The sequence below is a fragment of the Bos javanicus genome, chromosome 17 (genome assembly GCF_032452875.1).
Source record: "Bos javanicus breed banteng chromosome 17, ARS-OSU_banteng_1.0, whole genome shotgun sequence".
NCBI classification, from domain to species: Eukaryota; Metazoa; Chordata; class Mammalia; order Artiodactyla; family Bovidae; genus Bos; species Bos javanicus.
In genome coordinates this window covers 67,962,734-67,988,846 of record NC_083884.1, presented here as the reverse complement: position 1 = coordinate 67,988,846, position 26,113 = coordinate 67,962,734, and the positions used below count along the sequence as shown (strand labels likewise).

The 26,113-nt window shown below is 46.3% G+C and overlaps 2 protein-coding genes across 9 annotated transcripts in view; one reads left to right on the top strand and one right to left on the bottom strand.

The window, feature by feature from the left end:
- Positions 1-6,858, top strand: part of TTC28 (tetratricopeptide repeat domain 28) — a 578,341-nt gene extending 571,483 nt beyond the window's left edge. For all 5 annotated transcript variants that reach the window (XM_061385220.1, XM_061385219.1, XM_061385223.1 and 2 more), the window contains 2 exons: positions 66-173; positions 1,221-6,858. In XM_061385220.1, coding sequence (XP_061241204.1) covers positions 66-173; positions 1,221-2,839 — 1,727 coding nt within the window. In that variant the 3' untranslated portion in view covers positions 2,840-6,858. The remainder of the gene's footprint in view (positions 1-65; positions 174-1,220) is intronic.
- The window catches only part of LOC133229032 (WAS/WASL-interacting protein family member 3-like), an 81,873-nt gene that overhangs the window by 8,539 nt on the left and 47,221 nt on the right, over positions 1-26,113 (bottom strand). For 2 of the 4 annotated variants that reach the window (XR_009730456.1, XM_061385228.1), the window contains exon 3: positions 7,101-7,151. Coding sequence is in view for 1 of the 4 variants with exons in the window: in XM_061385228.1 (XP_061241212.1) it covers positions 7,110-7,151 (42 nt within the window). In the remaining 3 variants the exon portion in view is untranslated. Of the gene's footprint in view, positions 1-3,729; positions 4,477-5,767; positions 5,879-7,100; positions 7,152-26,113 lie in introns of those variants that run through there. The other 2 variants (XR_009730457.1, XR_009730458.1) reach the window with 2 other exon arrangements.

Genomic DNA, 26,113 nt, shown 5'->3' with positions numbered 1-26,113 from the left:
ACACCCTTTTCAGGCCCGGGAATCTTCCTCAAAGCAGCAGGTGTTTATGGTCTTTGTTTCTCTAGGTTTTGATCTCTGTGAGGTCGGTCAGGAGGAAGTAATCCTGAAAACCGGGAAACAAGCCAACCGACGGACCATGCACTTTGCGCTCCAGGCCCTGCTCGCGCTCTTCGGTAAGAGTGCCTCGCGGCTCCTAGGAGCTACAGGCACGGCCCTGGGTATGGTTTGGGAAGGGGAAGAATTGAGTGAATGTCTGCTGTATGTCAGGGAACGTTCAAAAAACAAGCTCCCTGTTCTGCTGGACCTCAGCTTATGGTGTGCACACGTACAATACATGTCAGACGAGGAAATTAAGGGACGAGGGAGTGCAGGTGGCATCGGAGGAGAGGTGCCGCGGGAGGGGTGGTACCCAGAGCTGGCCTGCAGGGCGGTTTTCAGACCCTGGGGCAAGCCTGCCCCCTAAAGGGGCAGAGTGAGGCTGAATGCGGGCGCTAATGGCGTCAAGGCTTGACGGCAACCGGCAAAGCCTGCTGACAAACGTGCTCAGAGGGGTCAGAGGTGACAGCTGCCAGGCTGGGCTGCCTTCGCCGAGATGGTGAAGGTGGCAGGACTGGTCTGTGCTCCCTCTTGGACATGTTCGTAGGCAGCTGGTCAGACGAGTCCAGAGTGGAGACACTGACGTGCCCACAGGGCTCAGGCGAACAGGACTGTCCTGTGGGCCCTCCTGGGGTCAAGGTCACAGACGGGGCAGGGCCGGGGAAGGTTCAGTACCCAAGAGCCGGGTGTGATCTGTGCAGAAGCGGGCAGTGAATGCCAAGTTTGGCGGTGACCACTGGTGACCTTTACATGAGCTGGGGAGACAGAAGCCTGCCTGGAGCGGGTTCTGAGCAGGCGGGAGGAGGGTGCTGGGATGTGGGGTGATGCAGCTGCAGCTGGAAGGGACGGCGGGTGAGGGTTCGGGCAGGGGCGCCACCGAGCGGGGCGTGGCTGCGGGGCCTCGGGAGATAGGGAGCAAGTGGGGGTGGGCCTGCTGGCGGGTCTGCAGCACCGGGGCCCCTCCTGTTTCTGTCCCCAGCATGAGACTTACCTCTTCCCACAGGACTGTTTTCCAGGCTTGAGACGAATTCAGGTTGTGTATAACTCTAGCTTCTATGCATATGAGGATGCTTGTGAAAGAAGTCAGCACCACAGAGAATTCTAACTGTGCTCCTTTGTCGTAGATTCCACCGAGCTGCCCAAGCGCCTCAGCCTGGACAGCTCGTCCTCCCTGGAGTCGCTGGCCTCGGCCCAGTCTGTCTCCAACGCTCTGCCCCTGGGCTACCAGCACCCTCCTTTCTCCCCGACCGGGGCAGAGAGCATAGCCTCAGACGCCATCTCTGTGTACAGCCTGAGCTCCATCGCCTCCTCCATGAGCTTCGTCTCCAAGCCTGACGGGGGGTCAGAAGGCGCGGTCCCTCGGGGACGGCAGGACTACGAGCGGTCCAAGAACACCTACCCCCCGCGCGCTGCCCTGCCCCGGAGCCCACTGTCCCCGCCCGCCCGCCCTGCAGGCGCCAAGGACGAGGAGGAGTACGAGGGGTTCTCCATCATTAGCACAGAGCCCTTGGCGGCCTCCCAGGAGGACCCACCGACGGGCTTCTCACCCGACCACAAGCAGTCCCTCGTGGGGACAGCGGGCGGCGTCAAAGTCTCGGTGAGCTCAAGCACTCCAAACTCTCCCGTTAAAATGACTCTGATTCCCAGCCCAAACTCACCCTTCCAGAAAGTTGGAAAACTAGCAAGTTCAGATACGGGAGAATCAGACCAGTCGAGCACAGAAACAGATAGTACCGTGAAGTCCCAAGAAGAAAGTAACTCGAAGCTTGACCCTCAAGAGCTGGCGCAGAAGATTCTCGAGGAGACACAAAGCCATCTCATGGCAGTGGAGCGTCTTCAGAGGGGTGGCGGTCAGGGCGCCAGTTCTGAAGATGGCATCTCTGTGCCCAACAACGCTGCCGTCTTCCGAGCCTCCGAAACCAGCGCCTTCAGCAGGCCCACCCTCTCCCACCAGAAGAGCCAGGCGTCGTCGTCGTCGCCGGTCACCATCAAACCAAAGCCCCCAGCCAGGAGCTCCTCCCTCCCCAAGGTGAGCTCGGGGTACAGCAGCCCCACCGCCTCCGAGGCGTCCGCCAAAGACAGCCCGAGCCAGCACAGCGGCCGGCCGTCGCCTGGCTCCGACTCGCAGACCTCCCTGAGCGACCAGCCTCTCTTCAAGCTGAAGTACCCCAGCTCCCCCTACAGCGCTCACATCTCCAAATCTCCAAGGAACATGTCCCCCAGCTCAGGCCACCAGTCTCCCGCGGGAAGCGCACCCTCCCCGGCTCTCTCCTACTCCTCGGCGGGCTCCGCGCGGTCCAGCCCCGCCGACCACCCCGACCTCGACAAGCTGAAGATGGCGGCCATCGACGAGAAGGTGCAGGCCGTCCACAACCTGAAGATGTTCTGGCAGAGCACACCCCAGCACTCCACGGGACCAATGAAAATACTCCGGGGGGCCCCTGGAACCATGACTTCCAAGAGAGATGTCCTCAGCCTATTGAATTTGTCACCTCGGCACAACAAGAAGGAGGAGGGCGCAGACAAGCTGGAACTCAAGGAGCTGTCTTTGCAGAGACGTGGAGAACCCCCCCCCAAAGCCCCGCCCAACGGACACTGGCGCACGGAGACCACCTCGCTGAGCACGCTGCCGCTGCCCGCCCGCCCACCTGCCCCGGCTCCCACGCGCCCTCTCAGACTTCCTTCTGGAAACGGCTACAAGTTTCTGTCCCCAGGAAGATTTTTTCCTTCCTCTAAATGCTAAAGCATCTTCTGTGCCCACCGACAGCAGTCCGGAGCGCAGCGGCCCGGCCGGGCTCTCCGCACTCACTCGGCTGCCCTGCATGCGCCGCCCGCCCAGACGCCCCGCCCGCTGGTGGCCCCCGAGGACTCTGGGCACATTCACCAAAAGCCAGGACTAATGTGGAGCTGGTACAGGATGCGCACGGAATTTTCTACACACATCACCAAATGTTTACCTGTGAGCTCCCTCTTCTCATCTTTGATGCGATTCAACAGGACTTTTGTACAAAAACGGTCAAGGTTCTGGGGCGGGGGAGGAGAGGGAGTACATATTTTGCTAAGAGGTATAAATGCAGTACCTTTATACACAGAATACGAGCTTTCGTAAGGCTTTCAGGTGCTGGTTGGGGGTGGGATGCGTAAAATCTAAGTTGAATTCTACATGAAAGTGTTATTATAAACTTGCCAAAAAACAGGATACCAGTTTTTAAAATGCCAATGATTTGTAATTAAATTGTAGCAATTCTGGTCTCACGGTACTGTAACATCATAGAACCGATGCAATAATTCACCTGGAAACAGTGCTTCCGTCCTGAACTCTGCTCTCCTGAGCTCTACAAATGTCCTTGGAACCCCATGGTCAACCAAACTTGAAAATTTTCGTAACTCCTATCCAGGCATTTTAGAACTATGCAATTGTGATTTAAAATGCAACTTTGTGCTTTTAAAACATTACTGACCTTTTTTGTACATGGATAAACAACTTGGTTTTGTTATCAATAGTACTTTGCATTTATAGCTATTATTTTTAAAAGCTCAAAAAGTTTTTTAAAACGTCAAATTTTGAATAGTCATCAATAAGTAATTATCAAATTTTTGGGGGGGGAGTTTGAAATTATTCAGTTTCCTTAGAAGAAAAAAATAGCAAAAAAAAAAAAAAGAAAAAAATCTCATGGCTAACTAGATTTAACCAGAATCTAGCCTTCCAGCTCCTATCCCTTTACTTCCTGCTTAATTTTATCTTTTCCCAACTCCAGGCTTCAAACACCCCTCCTATCTACATCTGCTGCCAGGTTCCCACCGTCCCAGCACCTCCCACCTGTGAACTGCATGTGACCCCGTCTTGGTGTGACCGGTGCCCCTGGTTCCTGTGATCTGAGGACAGACCCTTACTGTCCACGGCCTCAGAAGCACGGCCCTCTGCTGGGATATGTACCTCTGAGTTACTGCTCAACAAGGAGAGAGGGTCTTAAACGTGTTGTCACAGGGGAAAAAAAAAGAAAAGAGGGACTCTTTCTCCAGCTATGATAGTTCCCTGATACTGCCGCCAGCCAGGATGAGACAAAAGAACAGTCTAGAAGGGGTAACCACTAACTTATTTTATAAGGAAAGGAAATGCTGAAAATCATGTTAGTGCCAAGTGCAGTTGGAGAACATAAGCCACTTTTAGGTAATTCTCAAGTGGAAATCCTACTTACTACCTCCTCACTGTGAAGGTCCATCCCACGAAGGCAGCAGCCTCTCGTCCCAGGACACCTGCCACGGGGAGAGGACAGCGGGGCCTGGCAGCAGCCTCATGACGACACCCGGGGGGGTTAACCTCGGGGAGGCCTCACTTGATTCACACACACTGACCACCTGTCTATTCCACACTGTACTCTGCGAAGAGGGAAAGATAATATATACTCGATAATATATACTCAATCTCTCTTACTCTCCTGAGCTGCGTCATAGAAACTTTTTGTGTTTAACCCAACAGCCATGTTGACAAAAGCAAGGAAGTCCCTCCCATCCTAACCCCGATCCCAACACTGGAAGAGAAATACTTTATCAAGAAGCAAGCAACTATGAGGCTGTCTTTATGTCTTTTGTAAATGATAATAAAGTACCAATGTAGCAAATGAAAGCCAAGCTTATAAGCACTGTGCATTTAGATAGCAAAATCAGGTCCTCAATAACAAGAAACAAACCTCAAAAGTGAATTTCTGAATCCGCACGCATGTAGACAGTTAGGCTCGTCCTTTCTCAGCACCTCTCAGCCTCTTTCCCAAGTGCCAAGGAGCCCCGGAGGAAAGGCCGGTCTGTGCTCTGGCCCCGGGTGCCCACCTCCAGCACAGCCCCCTACCACCCGGACCGCTTCTCCTGGTTACCAAGCCAGCTGGGAGGACTCGTGGGCTCCGGCCCCAGGTGCCCACCTCCAGCACAGCCCCCTACCACCCAGACCGCTTCTCCTGGTTACCAAGCCAGCTGGGAGGACTCGTGGGCTCCGGCCCCGGGTGCCCACCTCCAGCACAGCCCCCTACCACCCAGACCGCTTCTCCTGGTTACCAAGCCAGCTGGGAGGACTCGTGGGCTCCGGCCCCAGGTGCCCACCTCCAGCACAACCCCCTACCACCCGGACCGCTTCTCCTGGTTACCAAGCCAGCTGGGAGGACTCGTGGGCTCCGGCCCCGGGTGCCCACCTCCAGCACAACCCCCTACCACCCGGACCGCTTCTCCTGGTTACCAAGCCAGCTGGGAGGACTCGTGGACCCTGACTTGGTTTTAGTCTAAGTACATTTGTTGTTGTAGGTTTCATGTTCAAAAGCCAAATGGAATATATGATTTTTTTTTGGGTCCTGGATATAAGCTTCAGTGAAGGAAAGCAAAGATGATAAAATCAAGACCAATTGCCACTTCTTTCTGTTTACTGTCAGTCTTGGTGTTTTCTATTCAAGTGAAACGGATGTAAAATCCAAGTGAATTTTTTAGGCTTCCCTGAAAAAAGGATACACTTAAAAATTATGTGAGATTGTAAAATTTGCAGATTTCTTTGTACAGATCAGGGGTTGGCAAATGACCTCCAGGCTAAATCTGGTCAGAGGCCTGGATTTTTACAGCCAAGAGCTAGCAGTGGATTTTACATTTTAAAATATTTATATAAGTATCTACATAATATTGTGATTTTTACCTCTTGGTCCACAGAGCCTCTTATGAAAACGTTTTGCTGACTCCTGGTCCACATGGCAGGAAACACACCCGGCTCATGTTCTGTTTCTAGGCTCGGAAAGCGGACGTCAGGCTGTGGACAGACTGACGGGGTGTGTGGGAACCCGAGCCCTGTGGAGGGGAGGGACGGGCCCTGGAGGAGTCCTTGGCTCCCCGCCCCACGTGGAAGGGGTCGCTGGGTCACTGTATGCAGACGGCATTGGACAGGACTTGTTTTTCAGCTCAGGAAACTGGAACCCCTGCCCCTGCTCCATCAGACGCAAATACGCAAGCAATAAAACCTCCCTCTCCTACAAACCCTGGCAGTAGATCTTACTTCTCACCAGTGGGCCACGCAGGCAGCTCTGCACACTTCACTCATCTTAACAGAATCCATTTACCAAGACACAGCGAGCCACTCAAGCTTGCGTTCTGATGCGTTTGGTATTGGCGTGTAGAGAAACGAGAACGTTCTTGCCTCCACCCACTCGCAACAGTCCCCAGCCCATACGCCGCCGTACATGCGTCCGTATCTGCTCGGCTGCCCGGGGGAGGCCGGCAGGTGGTCGCCACTGCGGGTGCCCAGCAGTCCCCGTCCCACACCCCAGCCACAAGGAGAACCGTCACTTCGCTAGTTTCAGTTCAGGCTGGGAAAACACCACCACACGATAATCGGGCTTGCTTTTAGTCAGTAGGCAGAATGTGAAAACTGTAATTTTCATCACATATTTTGTTCTTTTACCTAAAAGAACTTGTACCTGTGCTTTGTGAACTGGGCCCCCGTCTGTGCCAGGTCCTCCAGAGGGGCCGCGTGGAAGGACACACGTGGCCACGTCTCCCTGCACACATGCCTTCCCCACGTGGCACTCATGCCCCTGTATGCGGTGTTAGCCACCCTTGGCCTATGTGGACTTTTTTTTTTTGTAAATGACAGTTTCCAGATGGCATTAAACTTTTTATATTATGAAATTTACCATGTAAAAAGAACTTGGTATTTTTATTGAGATTGCTAAGGCACTTGGCCTTCCTTTGTGACTTCCGTGTCTATTAAAGCATGAGTTCCCTTGGTTTTAAGTGCCGTATCTGAGTCACTTTCTTTGCGTGTTCCACACTTTCTAGGTTTCTCTGCAGTACGCATGGGATCGTGTCATTAATGAACACAGACTGCGGTCTGGAGTTTGTCCTTATGAATATACTTCTGTCTCATGTTTGCCAGTGCACAGCAGAGGTGGCCTTCTGTATCCAGACAGAGGCCTCTGGTGCCACCATGGGAGTTTCTGGGGTTTACTTCTATTAATGACAGAGCAGTTTCTTACCTGTTCTGTTCAAGACTGGAAGTTTGCACAGCAGACCACAATCTTTTTCACCTGATAAAGTAAAATATAAACTTATTTTTAGTTCTGCTTACATGCTACTTTCAGGAAATACATAAATTACTAATAGCTTAAAATTAAAATTGATTTTAAATTTCATGAAAATTAGTGGATGCAGTGAAAGTGGCATTTTTAGAGAAAAATTACAGACCTAAATATGTATTTTCAAGGTTAATTTTAAACGTGTAACTGTTTAAAGCCCAGCCAGTGAGGCAGGATGCTCTGAACAGCCAGTGCTGTGGTACAAGTGTGCCCTGGCCTGTTGGGAAGGAAGGCGCCACTGAGCACGCGACTGATGTTAGCACAATAACAACAAACCCAGAGAGTAAAGGGAGGGACTCACACAGAAACTCACAGAAGACAGTACAGAAGATCAGGGAAAACTTTGCCAAAAAAGAAAACTATACCAATTTCTGTGAAGGTTGATCACGTGTGTGTGTGTGTGTGTGTGTGTGTGTGTTGCACGTGTACGTGTGAGACAGAAAAGGAAAAGTGGGTACAGCTAAAGTTGCAGCAGAAATTAGTCAGAAAATACTACGAATACTTTTATGCCAAAATATGTGAAAATGCAAGATAACCCCTGGGATGTTTTAGGCATTCGTATTTACACAGTTGAGGGGCCCTAAATGCAGGGGATGGTGAGCACGTGACTTCAAAGTGCTGCAGTGCACAGCTCCTTGTTCACACACATCAACTGCTTCATAAGGAATTTAAGAATGCTTGAAGTGTTCTCAGCAACTACCCAACAAAAATTATTTTACATAAACTTTTAGAAAAAAATACTAAAAACCCTGGTGCACAAAGGGAAAAACAACTTGAAACCAGGCCTGAGAGATGAAAACGGCATCTAACTCCTCGCCCTTCACCCAGCTCTCCAGACACAGACCCAGAAGGTTTTACATATGTTTCACTAAACTTTCAGGGACCGGTGGTACTCTGTATTTTCAAATGGCTTAAGAAAGTATAAAAATAAGATATTAAAATCACTCCACGACGGTATTCTTAATTCTAAGATCAATAGATAGTATAAGAAAAAGTATAGGCCCATTTAATATATGAACCTGGACATGAAAATCTGAAATAAAACAATGACCATTAAATTCCTGTGCCTTTAAAACTAGGAAGAAGTGAAGTTGCTCAGTCGTGTCTGTGACCCCATGACCTGTATGGCCTGCCAGGCTCCTCTGTCCATGGGATTTTCCAGGTAAGAATACTGGAGTGGGTTGCCATTTCCTTCTCCGTTAAAACCAGGAAAACGTAGATTGAAAGTGCATCTACGTGTCAGTCACTGGATCTTGCATCACTGATGAACACACACGTGGTATTCCCAAGGGCAGAGCTCTGCCCCAAGCGGTGTATCTATAAACACCCACACACGGAAAAGCGATCAGCACGAAACTGTCGAGCGCGTCACCACTCAGAACTGGGGTGCCGCCGAGGTCTAAGGGTTACCCTGTGACCACACGAGAAGGCGGACCTGAGACGCTGCTGCTCCAGGGTACTGACACAGGCCTATCGGCGTGAGGGGACTCCACGCAGTCCAGCCTGACACAGGCCTGTCGGCGTGAGGGGACTCCACGCAGTCCAGCCTGACACAGGCCTGTCGGCGTGAGGGGACTCCACGCAGTCCAGCCGTTCCTTAAGAAACTGTTACTGTCAAAGCAGAGAGTGACTCTAATAATCTGCAGAGTAGATGGAAGGATGCAAGGTTAGCACAGCGCCACGGAGGATCTTTGAGCACAGGTGTGTGGTCCCTGTTACCTTAGAAAACACGATTTGTGTAATCTGTCAGAGTTGGAGAATTTGCGTGTCTAAGTTTGTTAGACGCTTCCCAGAAGGAGAGCCCGGCCCTGGGTGAGGGTCTGGTATTCATGTGCTGGGGACCTTACAGACAGCCAGCAGGACTGCTCTTAGTTCCTGAGGCTGTGCTGCCCCGCGTGTGGGGTCTAGTTTCCCAACCAGGGGTCGAACCCGGGCCCCCTAAGGCAGGAGCACGGAGTCTTAACCACTGGACCACCAGGGAACGTACAACGGTGCTGCTTTGTAATATTAGTATTCTAATGTTTTATTTATAGTCACTTTAAAAAAAAAAAAAGATTTTTGAAAATATCTCTTTTGGCTGCTAGGCTGTGGCATGAGGTGTCTCCCCTGCAACGTGCGGGGTCTCTCCTTGAGGCACAGGGACCCTGGAGCTGTGGCCCGTGGGCTTAGCTGCTCCCAGGCACGCGGATCTTAGTTCCTCTACCAGGAACTGAACCCGTGTCCCCGAGCCGTCTGCCGGATTCTTCTGGTTTTCTCCCTCCCTCGTGTCCTGCCTTGCCCTCTCACCCTCTGTGTCCTGACTCTCGCCCTCCCGCCTTCTCTCTCTCTCTGGTCCTTCCTTTCTGCCTCTTTCTCCCCTTCTCTCTCTCACCCTGTCCTTCCCTCCCTTCCTCTCTGCCTCATCTCTCTCTTCTTTCCTCCCCCCACCCCCGTCTCTCTCTCTTGCCCTGTCTCCCTCCCTTTTTCTTTCTCTGTCTCTCACTATGGCCCTCTCTTTCTCTCCTTCCCTCCTTCCTGTCCCCGCAAGGCAGATTCTTAATCTCTGGACCACCAGGGAACTCCCTGTTTTGTTGTTTTTAACCTGAGGAATTCTGGACAAGGGCCACAGCCTGGTGGTACCTTTTCCAATTTAAAGCCTTTCTTCAGCTCTCCCAATGACAGTGCAAGCTCACAGACTCTAACAATACTAAATAATGGCAAACAGCAGGGAACTTGACAGACTAACGCTGCATCCACTCCAGCAAATGAGGCCAAAACATCTGGATCCAAATACATTAAAGGGACATGTTGGCATTAAGGAAACATTCTGCCTCCCAAATGAATTTGCATCCAATCTCAAGATATTTATTAGACTTGCAGCAATTGTGCATTTGGGCCTTAGGGAATAATACGTTCTTAAATATATAAATATCTTCAATATACGTATACTAAATAAGAAGTTCTAAAATTTTAAAATAATTTTAAATCCCAGTAGCAGAGCTCACGGAGAAGGCAATGGCACCCCACTCCAGTACTCTTGCCTGGAAAATCCCATGGACGGAGGAGCCTGGTAGGCTGCAGTCCATGGGGTCGCTACGAGTCGGATACGACTGAGTGACTTCACTTTCACTTTTCACTTTCATGCACTGGAGAAGGAAATGGCAACCCACTCCAGTGTTCTCGCTTGGAGAATCCCAGGGACGGGGGAGCGTGGTGGGCTGCCGTCTACGGGGTCGCACAGAGTCGGACACGACTGAAGCGACTTAGCAGCAGCAGCAGCGGAGCTCAAAGTCTGCCTTTCTAGTTAATTGGGACAGGTAAATGGATTTGAATTCTGATATGCCGGGCAGCATTCTGTCAAGTCTGAATTTTTTTTTCCCCCATAAATGGAAGTTACAGAAGTTTTTTTTCTGAAGTGTAGCCATTTTCTTTTTGAATGCAAAATGCAAACATAAAATTGCTATGTAATTCAGAAAAAAGAGATAGTTCCTATCTAACATTTCAAAAGTCACTGACTACAAGTACTTACTGAGAGTTTGTTGTGATAAATAGACTATAGCCTCCCCCACCCCCAAAAAGCAGGAAAGTTAAAACAGATATTAAAAGTCCATAAAATAAATTGTGTCCTCTCTCCTGTACTACCGCTCTCTCCTGCATTACGAACAGTCCGAACAGCGTGATGAATGAAAATGCCCATTACGGTTCCTCCCGGCCTCTGCCCTGCTAGAATGGCCCTGGCTCTGCCCGGGACAAGCCAGTGCAGAGGCGCAGGGGCTCTCAGTGGAGGCGGCAGGTGACGAGGCCTGATCAGGGCCTTTGTTGTGAATGCTGAACATGTGGTAAAAAAAGCAGCAAGTCAGAAGGGCCAGCAAACTGAAGATGGACACAATAGCCAAGGAGTGAGATGCACACATCAAACGGATGGACGCCCAAGTCTAAGGCCATCCAGAGAGGGGCCTCTGTGATCTTGTGTAAATAAATAACGGAATCAATCAGAAGAGAAGCCCCAAGTCCCTTCCTACAGCTTAGGCTGAGCCCATCCTCCTGGTTTTTCCAGTGGTCATGTATGGATGTGAGAGTTGGACCATAAAGAAAGCTGAGCACTGAAGAATTGATGCTTTTGAACTGTGGTGTTAGAGAAGACTCTAGAGAGTCCCTTGGACTGCAAGGAGATCCAACCAGTCCATCCTAAAGGAGATCAGTCCTGAATATTCATTGGACGGACTGCAGCTGAAGCGGAAACTCCAATACTTTGGCCTCCTGATGTGAAGAACTGACTCATTTGAAAAGACCCTGATCCTGGGAAAGATTGAGGGCAGACAAACCACTACTGAGAAAAATTAAAGACATAAATAGAGAAAGCTACTACATTGACAGGTGGAACACTCAGTATTGTTAAGACGTTAGTTCTCCCCAGATTCATCTATAGCACCACAACTGTAATGAAAATACTGACATAAACAGGAAAAAGTCTTAGTCTTTTTATTAGAAACGGCCAAGATATATTTAAAATTTATTTGGAAATGCAAAGAATCTAGAAGAGTCAAAACAAACCTGAAAAAAGTTGCCTTCAAAATTTACTTTACAGCTATAGTAAGTAAGACTATGTAGTTTTGGAATATAAACAAGCAATGGACAGAGGAAAGTCCAGAAAAATGTAAAGAGAAGAGAGCCCAGACATAACGGTCAACCGATTTTTAACCAAGGGTACCAAAGAAAGTCAACAGAGGGAAAGAATAGTATTTTCTACATATGGCAGTAAGACAACTATGTATCTTTGGAAAAATAAAACCTCAATGATTACCTCACGTCACACTCAAAAAGTAACTCAAAAAAAAAAAAAAAAAGTAACTCAAGATGGGTCATAAACCTAGACATAAAAGCTGAAATTACAAAGCTTCATTCACAGGAAAATACCTCTTGACCCCAAGTCTGGCAAAGATTTCATAAGACACAAAGCACACTAACCACCAGAGAAAACTAAATGGTGTTCTAGCAAAATGAAAACCTTTTGCTCTTCAGAAGACATCACTAAGAAAATAACTAGGCAAGCACAGCCTCGAAGGAGATATTCATGAAAGTTTTTCCTAGTAACTTTACCTGCAGGCACAGCTGTATCTGGAATGAATACATCGATTATCACCTGCAACTCGCCGGTAAGAGATTGAGCGCTGAAGATCAAAGATCGAAGCAGAGACTTCACAAAGGAGACACACGAGCGCTTGACAAACACATGAAATGTGCTCAGAACCATCAGCCATCTGGGAACGCAAATTATCATCACAGTAAAAGCAAAACACTTCCTACCTTTAGAGCGGCTAAATCAGACACTGGCCACACACACCAAGGGTTGGTGTGTATCCAGAACCAAAATGATACAACCGTTTACTGAAAACTGTTTTAGCAGTTTCTCATAAAACCTAATACACACCCACCCAATGCTATGTCTTGTGAGAAATGAAAACAGATGCCCACAGAGAGACTCCTGCAGGAATGCCCACCGCTGCTTTCTTCACGGACGCCCCCAAATGGGAAAACCCTAGTGGCAGGATGAAGGAGCTGAGGTCCAGACAGACAAGGGACACGGTGCCACAGAAAGAAGGAACGAAGGGGGCGGGTGGCAACGGCAGCGAGAATCAGACACACTGGTGAGCAAGGAAGTCAAACTCGAGCGTTCATCCTTGATCCCATTTATATAAAGTCCTAGAAGAGTCAAAACGAACTTACGACGACAGAAATCGAAGAGGCTGCCTCTGGGAGGAAAAGGGGATCATGGGAAAGGGACAGGATGGACCGTCCTAGCGTGATGCGACTGTTCCTGTATCTTGACTGGAGTGCTGATTACATGAGTGAATGTTGTCGAAACTTATCAAATTGTACTCTCAAAGTTTACACATCTTACTGTGCGTAAATTAAATAAAAGCCTCAGCTGACTTTTTTTTTGGGGGGGGGCTAGAAATTAACAAGGTGATTCTAAACTTTGTATGGAAATGCAGAGGAGCCAAGAATATCCAAGGCAGTCTAGGGGGGGAAAAAAGCTTGGTAAGTTCCATGGCCAGAAAAGACGCTCCACTATAAAGCTATAACTAAGACACATAGAACCGCGCTTTGTGAGAAACCTTTCCCGTCTTTTTTTATTCCCTGGTTAATAGAAGTTTTTACTTTCAAATACCACACACCGATATATAGGGCATTCACATCCTAAATGCTCGAGTGTTTAGAAACTGCTGTGGTGCTTGGATGAACAAGGGAATCACACGAAAACGAAAATGCAAAGATGGAACTTTGGTGGGGGAGGGTGTCGTTCTGTGCTTTCCAGTGCCTTGCACAGTAAGCCCTGACCTGTCTTTTTACCCCCAAAATATGTCTTCAGTAGCTACTGAATCTGCCACTATCACAATGAGTTACCTGCATTTATTCCAAATAATCTCCTTTACTACAAACTATGCAAATGGTATAAGGTTTCTTATGCCCAAGCATGAAAGACGATTTTCCCAGCAGACGAGGTGGCTGCCTGTCCTAAAATCATGGCACTGATTTACATGCAGAGATCTTACCAGAACCCTCCACAGGACTCTGTCCCAGCACTGTGGTGGCTGTGATCGGGGCCCAGGGAGGTGGTGCCCTGGCCACAGAGTCGAGCAGAGAGTGAAGGGGGGCCCTGTGGGGGGTGGTTCCCGCCCGTGGTTACTGGGTGGGGGCCGGGTGCTGGTGGCCCCCCTTCTAGAGTGCGATGCACGGGGATGCCGTGCACACGCGGTGTTTGTTTGGTGATGGTTTTTAGTTTCTTTTGTTTCTATTTGCACTTATTAAATCTACATGCATGGAACTCTAAACCTCAAAAAAAACTAAGCAGTATTGGTGCAAAGCTAGACAAACATGAATGAAACACAACAGGAAGTCTAGAGACAGACACACGATTTATGACACTGTGGCACACTGCAGAAAGAACAGACTTTTCGATAAATGGAGGTAGTTCGACTGGATATACAGATTTTAAAAAATCAATCTTGACCTCCATAGGTCAAGTTTTGGTGGGCTATATGAAACTAAAAGGCAGAAAATCTACGGAAAATATTTAGAAGAAAACAGAAGACATTATCTCCATAACCTTAAGCTAAGAAAATGTTTCTTAAACAGGATATAAAAAGTCGACAAATTGACGATCAACTACAGAAATGACTGAACCAATGACTGTGTGTCAGACAATGGAAAACGCTGTGGCAACCGTGTGCGACAGCACAAATATTTGAAACAGAATGTTGAGCGAAAGAAGTCAGAATATATACCACGTGCTTCTGTTTACATAAAGTTCAAAAACTAGCAAAACAAACTGATGGTGTTAGGATACTGGCTACTCCTGGTGCCTGCGTATCTCGATGGGTTCACTCGGGAAGGAATCGTCACGCTGTGCGATCACAGTCTGTGCACTCTCCTGTGTGTATGTCACACATCAGTATGTATAAAGTCAGAAAGACCACCGACCCAGGTCTCCCTAGTCGTCTTCCCTCCAAGTCTCCTGCATCTCAGTAGAACCACAGCTCATCCGGGAGGCCACGCCCACCACGCTCCTTTCTCTCACGCCTCACACAGTCCAGTGCAAACCTGCTGGACGCCTCACCGCTGCCACCCGCTCGCTGCCCGCCAGGCCTCCTTCCTGGTCTTTCCTGCGCCCACCCTCCCTCCCCGCACTCTGTTCTCCGTAACGGCAGCCACAGCAACCACTGTTGAACATACAACAGCTCACCTTACAAGTGTGCTCCAAAGCCTTCTCAGCCCTCCTCTGGCCTCCGACTCCTCCGTGGTCTGGCCCCGCTGCTGTCCCGCTCCCTCACCCAGCGTCCGCGCTCTCACGCCCCTCTATCACTGCATCATCTGCAATCATGCTCTATACCCTTCACTTCACGCTAGTTCTCATCACAGTTCTTACTATCAAATGGTAGTACAAGTAGCTTGCTGCAAGGTCCATATGTTCATCAGATCATGAACTCCTTACTGCAAAATTCAGACTTAAAGAAGGTAGGGAAAACCACTAGACCATTCAGGTATAACCTACATCAAATCCCTTATGATTATACGGCGTAAGTGACAAATAGATTCAAGGGACTAGATCTGATAGAGTGCCTGAAGAACCATGGACAAAGGTTTGTGACAATGTACAGGAAGCACTGATCAAGATCATCCCCAAGAAAAAGAAATGCAAAAAGGCAAAAAGTTGGCTAAGGAGCCCTTACAAATAGCTGTGAAAAAAAGAGAAGCAAAAGGCAAAGGAGAAAAGGAAAGATACACCCATTTGAATGCAGAGTTCCAAAGAATAGCAAGGAGAGGCAAGAAAGCCTACCTAAGTGATTGATGCAAAAAAAAAAAAAAAAAAATAGAGGCAAACAACAGAATGGGAAAGACTACAGATCTCTCCAAGAAAATTAGATACCAAGGGAACATTTCATGCAAAGATGGGCACAATAAAGGACAGAAATGGTATGGACCTAACAGAAGCAGAAGATATTAAGAAAAGGTGGCAAGAATACACAGAAGAACTATACAAATAATCTTCATGACCCAGATAACCATGATGGTGTGATCACTCACCTAAAGCCAGACATCCTGGAATGCGAAGTCAAGTGGGCTTCAGGAAGCATCACCATGAACAAAGCTAGTGGAGGTGATGGAATTCCAGTTGAGCTATTGCAAATCCTAAAAGATGATGCTGTGAAACTGCTGCACTCAATATGCCAGCAAATTCAAAAAACTCAGCAGTAGCCACAGGTCTGGAAAAGATCAGTTTTCATTCCAATCCCAAAGAAGGGCAATGCCAAAGAATGTTCAAACTACCACACACTTGCACTCATCTCACACGCCAGCAAAGAGAAAAAGTGAACTCGCTCAGTTGTGTCCGATTCTTTGGAACCCCATGGACTGTAGCCTACCAGGCTCCTCCATCCATGGAATTTTCCAGGCAAGAGTACTGGAGTGGGCTGCCATTTCCTTCTTCAGAGGATCTTTCCAACCCAGGGATCAAACCCGGGTCTCCTGCACTGAAGGCAGATTCTTTACCGACTGAGCTTCAGCAATACATGAACCGTGAACTTCCAGATGTTCAAGCTGGTTTTAGAAAAGGCAGAGGAACCAGAGATCAAATTGCCAACATCCACTGGATCATCAAAAAGCAAGAGAGTTCCAGAAAAACATCTATTTCTGCTTTATTGATTATGCCAAAGCCTTTGACTGTGTGGATCACAACAAACTGTGGAAAATTCTTCAAGCAATGGGAATACCAGACCACCTTACCTGCCTCCTGAAAAATCTGTATGCAGATCAAGAAGCAACAGTTAGAACTGGATAAGAAACAAAAGATTGGTTCCAAACTGGGAAAGGAGTACAGCGAGGCTATATACTGTCACCCTGCTTATTTAACTTATATGCAGAGTACATCATGCGAAATGCCAGGCTGGATGAAGCACAAGCTGGAATCAAGACTGCCAGGAGAAATATCAATAACCTAAGATATGCAGATGATACCACCTTTATGGCAGAAGGGGAAGCGGAACTAAAGAGCCTCTTGATGAAAGTGAAAGAGGAGAGTGAAAAAGTTGGCCTAAAACTCAACATTGAAAAAACTAAGATCACGGCATCCAATCCCACCACTTCATGGCAAATAGATGGGGAAACAATGGAAACAGTGACAGACTTTATTTTCTTGAGCTCCAAAAATCACTGCAGATGGTGACTGCAGCTGTGAAATTAAAAGACGCTTGCTCCTTGGAAGAAAAGCTATGACCAGCCTAGACAGCTTATTAAAAAGCAGAGACATTGCTTTACCAACAAAGGTCCGTCCAGTCAAAGCTATGGTTTTTCCAGTAGTCATGTATCGATGTGAGAGTTGGACTATAAAGAAAGCTGAGCGCCGAAGAATTGATGCTTTTGAACTGTGTTCAAAAGTGTTGGAGAAGACTCTTGAGAGTCCCTTGGACTGCAAGGAGATCCAAACCAGTCAATCCTAAAGGAAATCAGTCCTGAATATTCACTGGAAGGACTGATGCTGAAACTCCAGTACTTTGGCCATCTGATGTGAAGAACTGACTCATTGGAAAAGACCCTGATGCTGGGAAAGATTGAAGGCAGGAGGAGAAGGGGGCCACAGAGGATGGCATCACCCATTTGATGACATGAGTTTGAGCGAGCTCCAGGAGTTGGTGATGGACAGGGAAGCCTGGCGTGCTGCCTTTGGCCCATGGAATCACAAAGAATCCGACACGACTGAGCAACTGAATGGATGGAAGGTCCATTAGATAGGTACTTTGCGTTTTGTTCACAAGTATGTATTTCCTCACCACCTAAATAGCATATATATATATATTTTTTTTTTAACTGAGTGTTGTTTAATTACTAAATATAATGAGAGACACAAAACCTTCATGTAGAGGACATAAAGCTTTACTGAAACACATTACCAAGAAAGATGGATCATATTCATGGACAGGAAGCCCAAGTATCATAAATGGTCAATTATCTCAAACTTAGTGTGAAAATCAGGTGTAATGCCAGCTAAAATCCTGTTTTTAACAAGATCATTGAAGAGTTCACATAGCAAAGGATTTGGGGTTCTGATAATGAAAGGGTGTGTGTGTGGTGCATGGAGTGGGGCTAGTAAGCACCTAGGCCAGAACGCCTGCAGGCAAGTCACACCCCTTCTCCCACTCGCAGGGCTGGGTGTCCAGGAGCCTAGTTCCCTGGACCCTGCCAGCAGGTTTCAGATTAGATTCCCAGTGGAAGGCTCTCCTTAAACCAGAGGGCAGAGGAGACGCTGTAGAGTATTTCTGCCTCTTTGTCTAGGATGGGCAGACGTGCGATTCTGCAGCAACCTTCAGGTGTTTTTTGGTAAATCACCAGTATCAGTGACAACTGATTAATTCCAGAGATCTTTTGTGGTTTCTGCACCTTCCTGACTCCCTAAAAGTTAGTGGCAAGCCTGAGAGGCAGCAGTCAGTCACTTCCTGCACTGGGCAGTCACGCCACTGTTTTGCTAAGGGCTCTGCTCTCCATTGGAGAAGGCGATGGCACCCCACTCCAGTACTCCTGCCTGGAAAATCCCATGGACAGAGGAGCCTGGTGGGCTGCAGTCCATGGGGTCGCTGAGGGTCGGACACGACTGAGCGACTTCGGTTTCACTTTTCACTTTCATGCATTGGAGAAGGAAACGGCAACCCACTCCAGTGTTCTTGCCTGGAGAATCCCAGGGATGGGGGAGCCTGGTGGGCTGCCATCTATGACTGAAGTGACTTAGCAGCAGCAGCAGCTGTTCTCCATACTAAACCCGTTCTTGCTTGAAATACTTAAGAGTGGTTTTGTTCTCTTGACTGGACCCTGGCTGAAAGAAAAGTTGCAGTATATAAGATAGACTGGTGATGATTAGCACAGAAATAAACAACTAAAGAGAAAGCTCATAATTAAACTCATGCATATACTGAAACCTGGCACTGACGGAAGTGAAAATGCAGGTCAGTTTCATGGACAGTTCACAGATCAACAGTGGCTTATAGATCAAAATATGAAGTGTTCAATAAAGATTGTTGGGACCCATTTCCTAAGAAACATCTATTTCAACAGAAAAAAAAACCCTGGATCGCTACTTCTTACATAGACAAAGCTCAATTCCAGGTGAATTACAGCCTTAAATGTGAAAAATAAATTTCTATAAGCTAAACAGAAGAATATTATTATTTCAAAGTAAGAAAAGATTTCTTAAAATAAGACACAAAGAAAATTAAGTTCTGTGCACCAAAAAGCATCTTAAGGTCCATCAGGTATTATTACAGCAAAATGTTAAAATTTTGTCTAAAAAAAATCAATTTAAATACCTATCAAGAAGACAATTACGAAATGTTGAGCAATGAAAAAGAATGAACTAGAGCAGGGTCCCCGGCCTCTGGGATCTAACACCTGACGATCTGAGGTGGAAGTGATGTAATAATAGAAATAAAGTGCACAACAAATTCAGTGCCCTTGAATCATCCACAAACCATCCCCTCTACAGCCCCACCGTCCAATCCTACTCCAGTCTGTGGAAAACTGTCTTCCACAAAACCAGTCCCTGGTGCCAAAAAGGCTGGGGACTTGTTAACCTAGAGCTACACACACACAGATAAATCCCATCAACCAAAATGAGTAACATTAATCTGTTAGAGATAAGCATGAGAACTGTAACTGGAGAAAATATAACCTGGGAGGAATATTCCAGCAGTTTCCATTATAATGTTTTATTTCCTAGGATAGATGGTAGACATATGGGTTTTCATTACTATTCTAACTACCTTTAAGCCTGAAACTTTTAAAATAAATGTTACTATTTAAGTCGAAAAAATTTTGTCCAAACTGGTTAAAATAAAAATCAGAAGTTATATCTTAGCACATCACCTGTTTTCCGGGCGGGGGGGGGAAGCACTCATAAGAAGTTCCACACAGGTAACATTGGACGATAGTTTCCAGACATTTAGCTGATTCTGACACTGCAGCAAGGCAACTGACTTCATGTAGCAACTGACCAGGTTGATAATCAGTCCAGATCCGAGTAACTGATGAAGCTCTAATACGTCCTGAAAGGCTGGGTGGGGCTGGCCCTCGGGCAGCACTGACTGGTAGGTGATACATATCCAACTCCACAAAAAAAAATTTGCTTACAACCACAAACTGTACTTTGAGTCATGTGCACACATCAGGTGAGTGTATAGGACAAAAGAACATTTTGGGAGTCTGACCTTTTCTACCACAGGTTACAGGATAGAACTGTTTTTTTCCCTAGTCTTTGCTAAGAAGGGCTGCTTGGAAGTGAAAAGTTCCTTCAGGCTGGCTATGGAGGCCAAAGAATGGTTACTTTGATTTTATTTTCTAAAAAAAAACCCAGTAAAAGTGGTTCTATGTACAGGGTTCTGAAGAGGCCAGTGACTCCACAACTGACTGAGTCGATGCTGGATTGCTTTCTGAGCCCATCCCAACCCCAGCCTTCGGTCCCCGATTCCTACCCAGATCTTCACACGCACAGCTGCGTCTGTGACGTTTCAAACTTTCAGAATTCACAGAAGGATGCTGAACTTTCTACAGAGGGATATGTTTTTGATGTATCTTCCTGGCCACAAAAGAGCTTCTAGTAGTTTGCATATTCTTTTTGAAGAATAAGTTGCAAACAATGACTTTTTTTTTATTTGAAAAATTTGTAATCAAATAATTCTTTTGAAAGAAAACCCACATGCAATAAGATCTGCATCATGCTCTCCATAAACCATGAAAAACCTATTTTTATATGTATGTCAATTTGGATATTCCTTTACAATAATGCATTGAGGAACACCTATATACAAATACACTCTTCAATTTACAAAAAAAGGTTTCTAGAAGCTGCTCCAAATAAAAGCACAGAATCCATAGAAACAAAAATAAGAGTCACGGAATGAGGCAGGAAGAAGTAAGTAAATCACACACACTCGAGGGTTCTGCAGATTGTGGTCTGTGATCACTCACACAGCCTCCTCCCAAGCTCCTCCAAGTGCGAACGGCGAGTACACAGCGGGAAGGACAGCAAAGCACTCTGTTTTTTTAATTGAAGTACAGTTGATTCACAATGTTAATTTCCACTGTGCAGCAAAGAGATTCAGTTACACACACATATACTCTTTCCCAGTATGGTTTATCATGGAACTGACTACAGCTCCCTGTGCTGCACAGTAGGACCTTGCTGTTTATCCATCCTGGATGTCACCATCTGCAGCTGCTAACCCCGAAACCCGAGTCCTTCCCTCCCTCACAGCCCTCCCCGTGGCAGCGCAAGTCTGTTCTGTTCTGTGAGGCTGTTGCTGTTCCACAGATCTGCGCGTCTGTCCTGTATTCAGAGGCCGCGTGTAAATACTGTCGCACGGTGCGTGTCTCTCTTCGCTCAGTACGACGGTCTCCAGGCCCATCCACGCTGCCGCCACGGCACTCTTCTCTGAATCTAGGGGACCGTCCTGTGCTCAGAGACAGTTTGCGCGCTGCCCCCCACCCACAGCTGCCCAGGCGTCTAGGAACGATCAAGTGACTCCTTCCACACGAACAGCCAGAGCCCTTAATGATGCTCTTACTTGCTTTCATCATTTTTTTTTAATGACTAAAAGATTTTGAGATACTTCCAGAAAACTTATCTGGGGAGCCCTTGAATCCTTGAGACCACAGACTAGTTACTAAGCCGCTGAGAGGAAGTCTCACCACAGCCAAACTCTGCTGGTCCTGGCCGTGCCCTGAGCACAGGATGTTCGTCATGACCGTGAGAAGCAAAAGGTTACTAACCGAACATTTCCTACTTACTACTGTCTAGATTTTCTGCTCTGGCTTTTTCCTTTCTCCCTTGCTGTGCTCTGAACTCCAGGCAGAGGATTTTATGTTTATTGTACAATGAACTGATAAAGGGAAATGGTGGAAATGAGAAGGCTTTCTGTTGACGTGACTCATAAACTTTAATGGTGTATTTCCCTGAAAGACATCCAATTACCACAACTCTAATAATCTTGCTAATCTTGTATTAGTTTTTTTTTCTTTAAGGGCAAGATGTCAATGAATAGCACCTTCACTTCCCATTTTCTGAAAATTAAGCTGAACCTTTAAATAATATTATGAAAGTAAACATTTTAATTTATCAGGATAAGAAAAATGGCTAACAGATAAACATTTCCCGACTTTTCTATTCCAAATAAGCTTAGAATCCCCCTCTCAGAGCATTATATCACAGAAGTCTGCCAACAAGAACATTCAGCATGACTAAAGGAAACATCTAGGATATTCTAAATTAAAAAAAAAATTTTTTTAATTAGAGGAAAGTTGCTTTGTAATGTTGTGTTGGTTTCTGCCATCCAACAACGCAAATCAGCCTTAAGTACACAAACATCCCTTCACTCTGGAGCCTCCCCTCTCCCCTCAACTGAGCCCCTTGCGGTCTTCACAGAGCGCCAGGCCGGGATCCCTGTGTCACACAGCAACGTGTCACCAGCAGTCTGCTTCACATATGACAGTGCACATATACATAAATCCTGACGCTACTTTCTCAACTTGAGAAGCACTCGACTCACTGGTCCAGTTTCCACAGTTCACGTGAAGCACCAAAATGGCCACACCATTTTACACCAGCAGACGTATAGAGGGCTCCAATTTCCCCACATCACTACCACCACTTGTTATTAACTGCCTACCGTTTGAGTATGACCATCCTAGCGGGTGTGAGGGCGCCCCTGGTAGCGTAGCCAGCAAAGGATCTGCTTGCAATGCAGGAGACCCCAGTTTGATTCCTGGGTTCAGGAAGATCCCCAGAAGAAGGGATAGGCTACCCTATCCTTGACATTTTAGGAAACAGTAAACTAAAATGGCCTGGAATGGGTGAATTTAAATCAGATGACCATTATACCTACTACTGTGGGAAGAACCCCTTAGAAGTGGAGTAGCCCTCATAATCAACAAGAGTCCAAAAGGCAGTACTTGAGTGCAACCTCAAAAATGATAGAATGATCTCTGTTCATTTCCAAAGCAAACCATTCAATATCACATTATCCAAGTCTATGCTCCAACCACTAATACCAAAGAAGATGAAGTTGAACGGTTCTATGAAGACCTACAAGACCTTCTAGAATACCAAAAAAACACCCAAAAAAGATGTCCTTTTTGTCATAGGGGACTAGAAAGCAAAAGTAAGAAGTCAAGAGATACCCGGAGTAACAGGTAAGTTTGGCCTTGGAGTACAAAATGAAGCAGGGCAAAGGCTAACAGAATTTTGCCAAGAGAACGCACTGTTCATAACAAATGTTCTCTTCAAAAAACACAAGAGAGGACTCTACACATGGACATCACCAGATGGTCAATACTGAAATCATATGGATTATATTCTTTGCAGCCTAAGATGGAGAAGCTCTATACAGTCAGCAAAAACAAGACTGGGAGCTGACTGTCACTCAGATCATGAACTCCTTATTGCCAAATTCAGACTTAAATTGAAGAAAGTAGGGAAAACCACTAAACCATTCAAGTATGGCCTAAATCAAATCCCTTATGATTATACAGCGGAGGTGACAAATAGATTCAAGGGATTAGATCTGATAGAGTGCCTGAAGAACTATGGATGGAAGTTTGTGACATTGTACACGAGGTGGTGAAAACCATTGTACAAAACCATTGTACAGGAGGCAGTGATCAAAACCATCCCCAAGAAAAAGAAATGCAAAAAGGGAAAAAGGTTATCTGAGGAAGCCTTACAAATAGCTGAGAGAAGAGAAGCGAAAGGCAAAAGAGGAAAGGAAAGATATACCCATTTGAGTGCAGAGTTCCAAAGAACAGCAAGGAGAGATAAGAAAGCCTACCTAAGTGATCAATGCAAAGAAACAGGGAAAACAATAGAATGGGAAAGATCTCTTCAAGAAAACTAGAGATACTAAGGGAACATTTCATGCAAAGATGGGCTCAATAAAGGACAAAAATGGTATGGACCTAACAGAAGCAAAAGATATTGAGAAGAGGTGACAAGAATACACAGAAGAACTACATAGAAAAGACCTTAATGACTGAGGTAACCACAATGGTGTGATCAGACATCTTGGAGTCTGAATTCAAGTGGCCTTAGGAAGCATCACTACAAACAAAGCTACTGGAGGTGTGGAATTGCAGCTGAGCTACTGCAGATCCTAAAAGATGCTGTAAAAGTGCTGCACTGACTATGCCAGAAAATTTGGAAAACTCAGCAGAGGCCACAGGCCTGGAAAAGGTCAGTTTTCATTTCAATCCCAAAGAAGGGCAATGCCAAACAATGTTCAAACTACTGCACAATTGCACTCATCTCACACGTTAGCAAAGTAATGATGAAAATTCTCCAAGCTAGGCTTTAACAATATGTGAACTGAGAACTTCCAGATGTTCAAGCTGGATTTAGAAAAGGCAGAAGAACCAGAGATCAAACTGCCAACATCTGTTGGAACATCAAAAAAGCAAGATAATTCCAGAAAAAGATCTACTTCTGCTTTATTGACTACGCCAAAGCTTTTGACTGTGTGGATCACAACCAACCATGGAAAATTCTTCAAGCGATGGGAATATCAGATATCAGATTTCTCAGATTTCCTGAGAAATCTGTATTCAGGTCAAGAAGCACAGAATCAGACATCGAACAATGGACTGGTTCCAAATTGGGAAAGGAGTATGTCAAGGCTATGCATTGTCACCCTGCTTATTTAACTTATATGCAGAGTACAATATGCAAAATGCCAGGCTGGATGAAGCACAAACTGGCATCAAGATTGCAGGAGAAATATCAATAACCTCAGATGTCCAGATACCACCACCCTTATGGCAGAAAGCAAAGACAAACTACAGACTTTATTTTCTTGGGCTCCAAAATCACTGTAGACAGTGAGTGTAGCCATGAAATTAAGAGACACTTGCTCCTTGGAAAAAAAACTATGACAAACCTAGACAGCATATTAAAAAGCAGAGATATCACTTGCAGACAAAGGTCCGTATAGTCAAAGCTATAGTTTTTCCAGTAGTCATGTATGGATGTGAGAGCTGGACTATAAAGAAGGCTGAGCATCGAAGAACTGATGCTTTTGAACTGTGGTGCTAGAGAAGACTTGAGAGTCCCCTGGACAACAAGGAGATCAAACCAGTCAATTCTAAAGAAAATCAAGGACTGAGGCTGAAGCTCCAATACTTTGGCCACTTGATGTGAAGATTCAACTTGTTAGAAAAGACCCTGATGCTGGGAAAGATTGAGGGCAGGAAAAGGGGGTGACGGGATGAGATGGTTGGATGGCAGCACTGACTCAGTGGACATGGGTTTAAGCAAACTCCGGGAGATAGTGAAGGACAGGGAAGCGGTGTGTATAGTCCATGTGGTTGCAAAGAGTCGAACTCGACTGAGAGACTAAACAACCACCACCAGTATTCTTGCCTGGGAAATCCCAAGTACAGAGGAGCCTGGTGGGCTACCCTCCATGGGGTTGGAAGTGTCGGCCAGAATTCAGCAACTACACTACCACTAAACCACCACCACACACACATGCTTATACATGCATACATACATACAAATATCTCAGTCGACATGCCTATCCTTTGGCCATTGATACACTCCTTGATTTCTGCAGCTGTGTAGTATGTTCTGAACACAGAATGAGTCTCTTTAAAATACCCATAAACTGTCTGTTTAAGTGCATGCAGTTTGACCTAAGTAAGTGGTATGATAAGGGACAGAGGGAGACAACAGGAGTAGGAGATTAAAAGTTACATCACAGCATCAGCCAACACTTATGGGTATTTATGACAAAAACCCTGGCTTCCTGAGGACACAAGCAGGCTAGGCAGAGAAGTAAACTGATACTCAAAGGGAGACACACTGAGAATCATGAAAAGCAACTCAGGGAATATAATTGTGAATGCTTTTAAAGATGCTGTGAGACACTATTTTGATACAGTATTGATTGTATTATAGCTACTGCTGCTTTATTTCATTTTTATTTAATGTTATCTTGAGTATTTTAGTCCTTCAAATGTAAAGGCCGAAATTCCGGTATTCAAAGTGTATGGTATGCTGCATGTGCTGCTTAGGAGGAAAACGCAAGCTCTTGTGATGCTAATTTGTACGTGTAAGATGTAAGACAAGTTTAATTTAAAAATCAGCTTCTGGTTAGTACTGAGTTTTTAGAGAGCTTTATTACTGTTGTTCAACTATATAGGAAGGCTTTCAAGTTCGTTTGGAAATATAAAAGATAGGAAAGCTCTGAGGGGGAGAAAGCAATATATATATACTTAAAACCAACAGTGGGTTTAAGCCATACCAAACGGTGAAGCCTCAGTACTGTGGCTTGCATGTAACAATGCTGTTAATGTCAAGTCTCTTCAGTGCTGCTGACTCTGCGACACCATGGATATAGCCC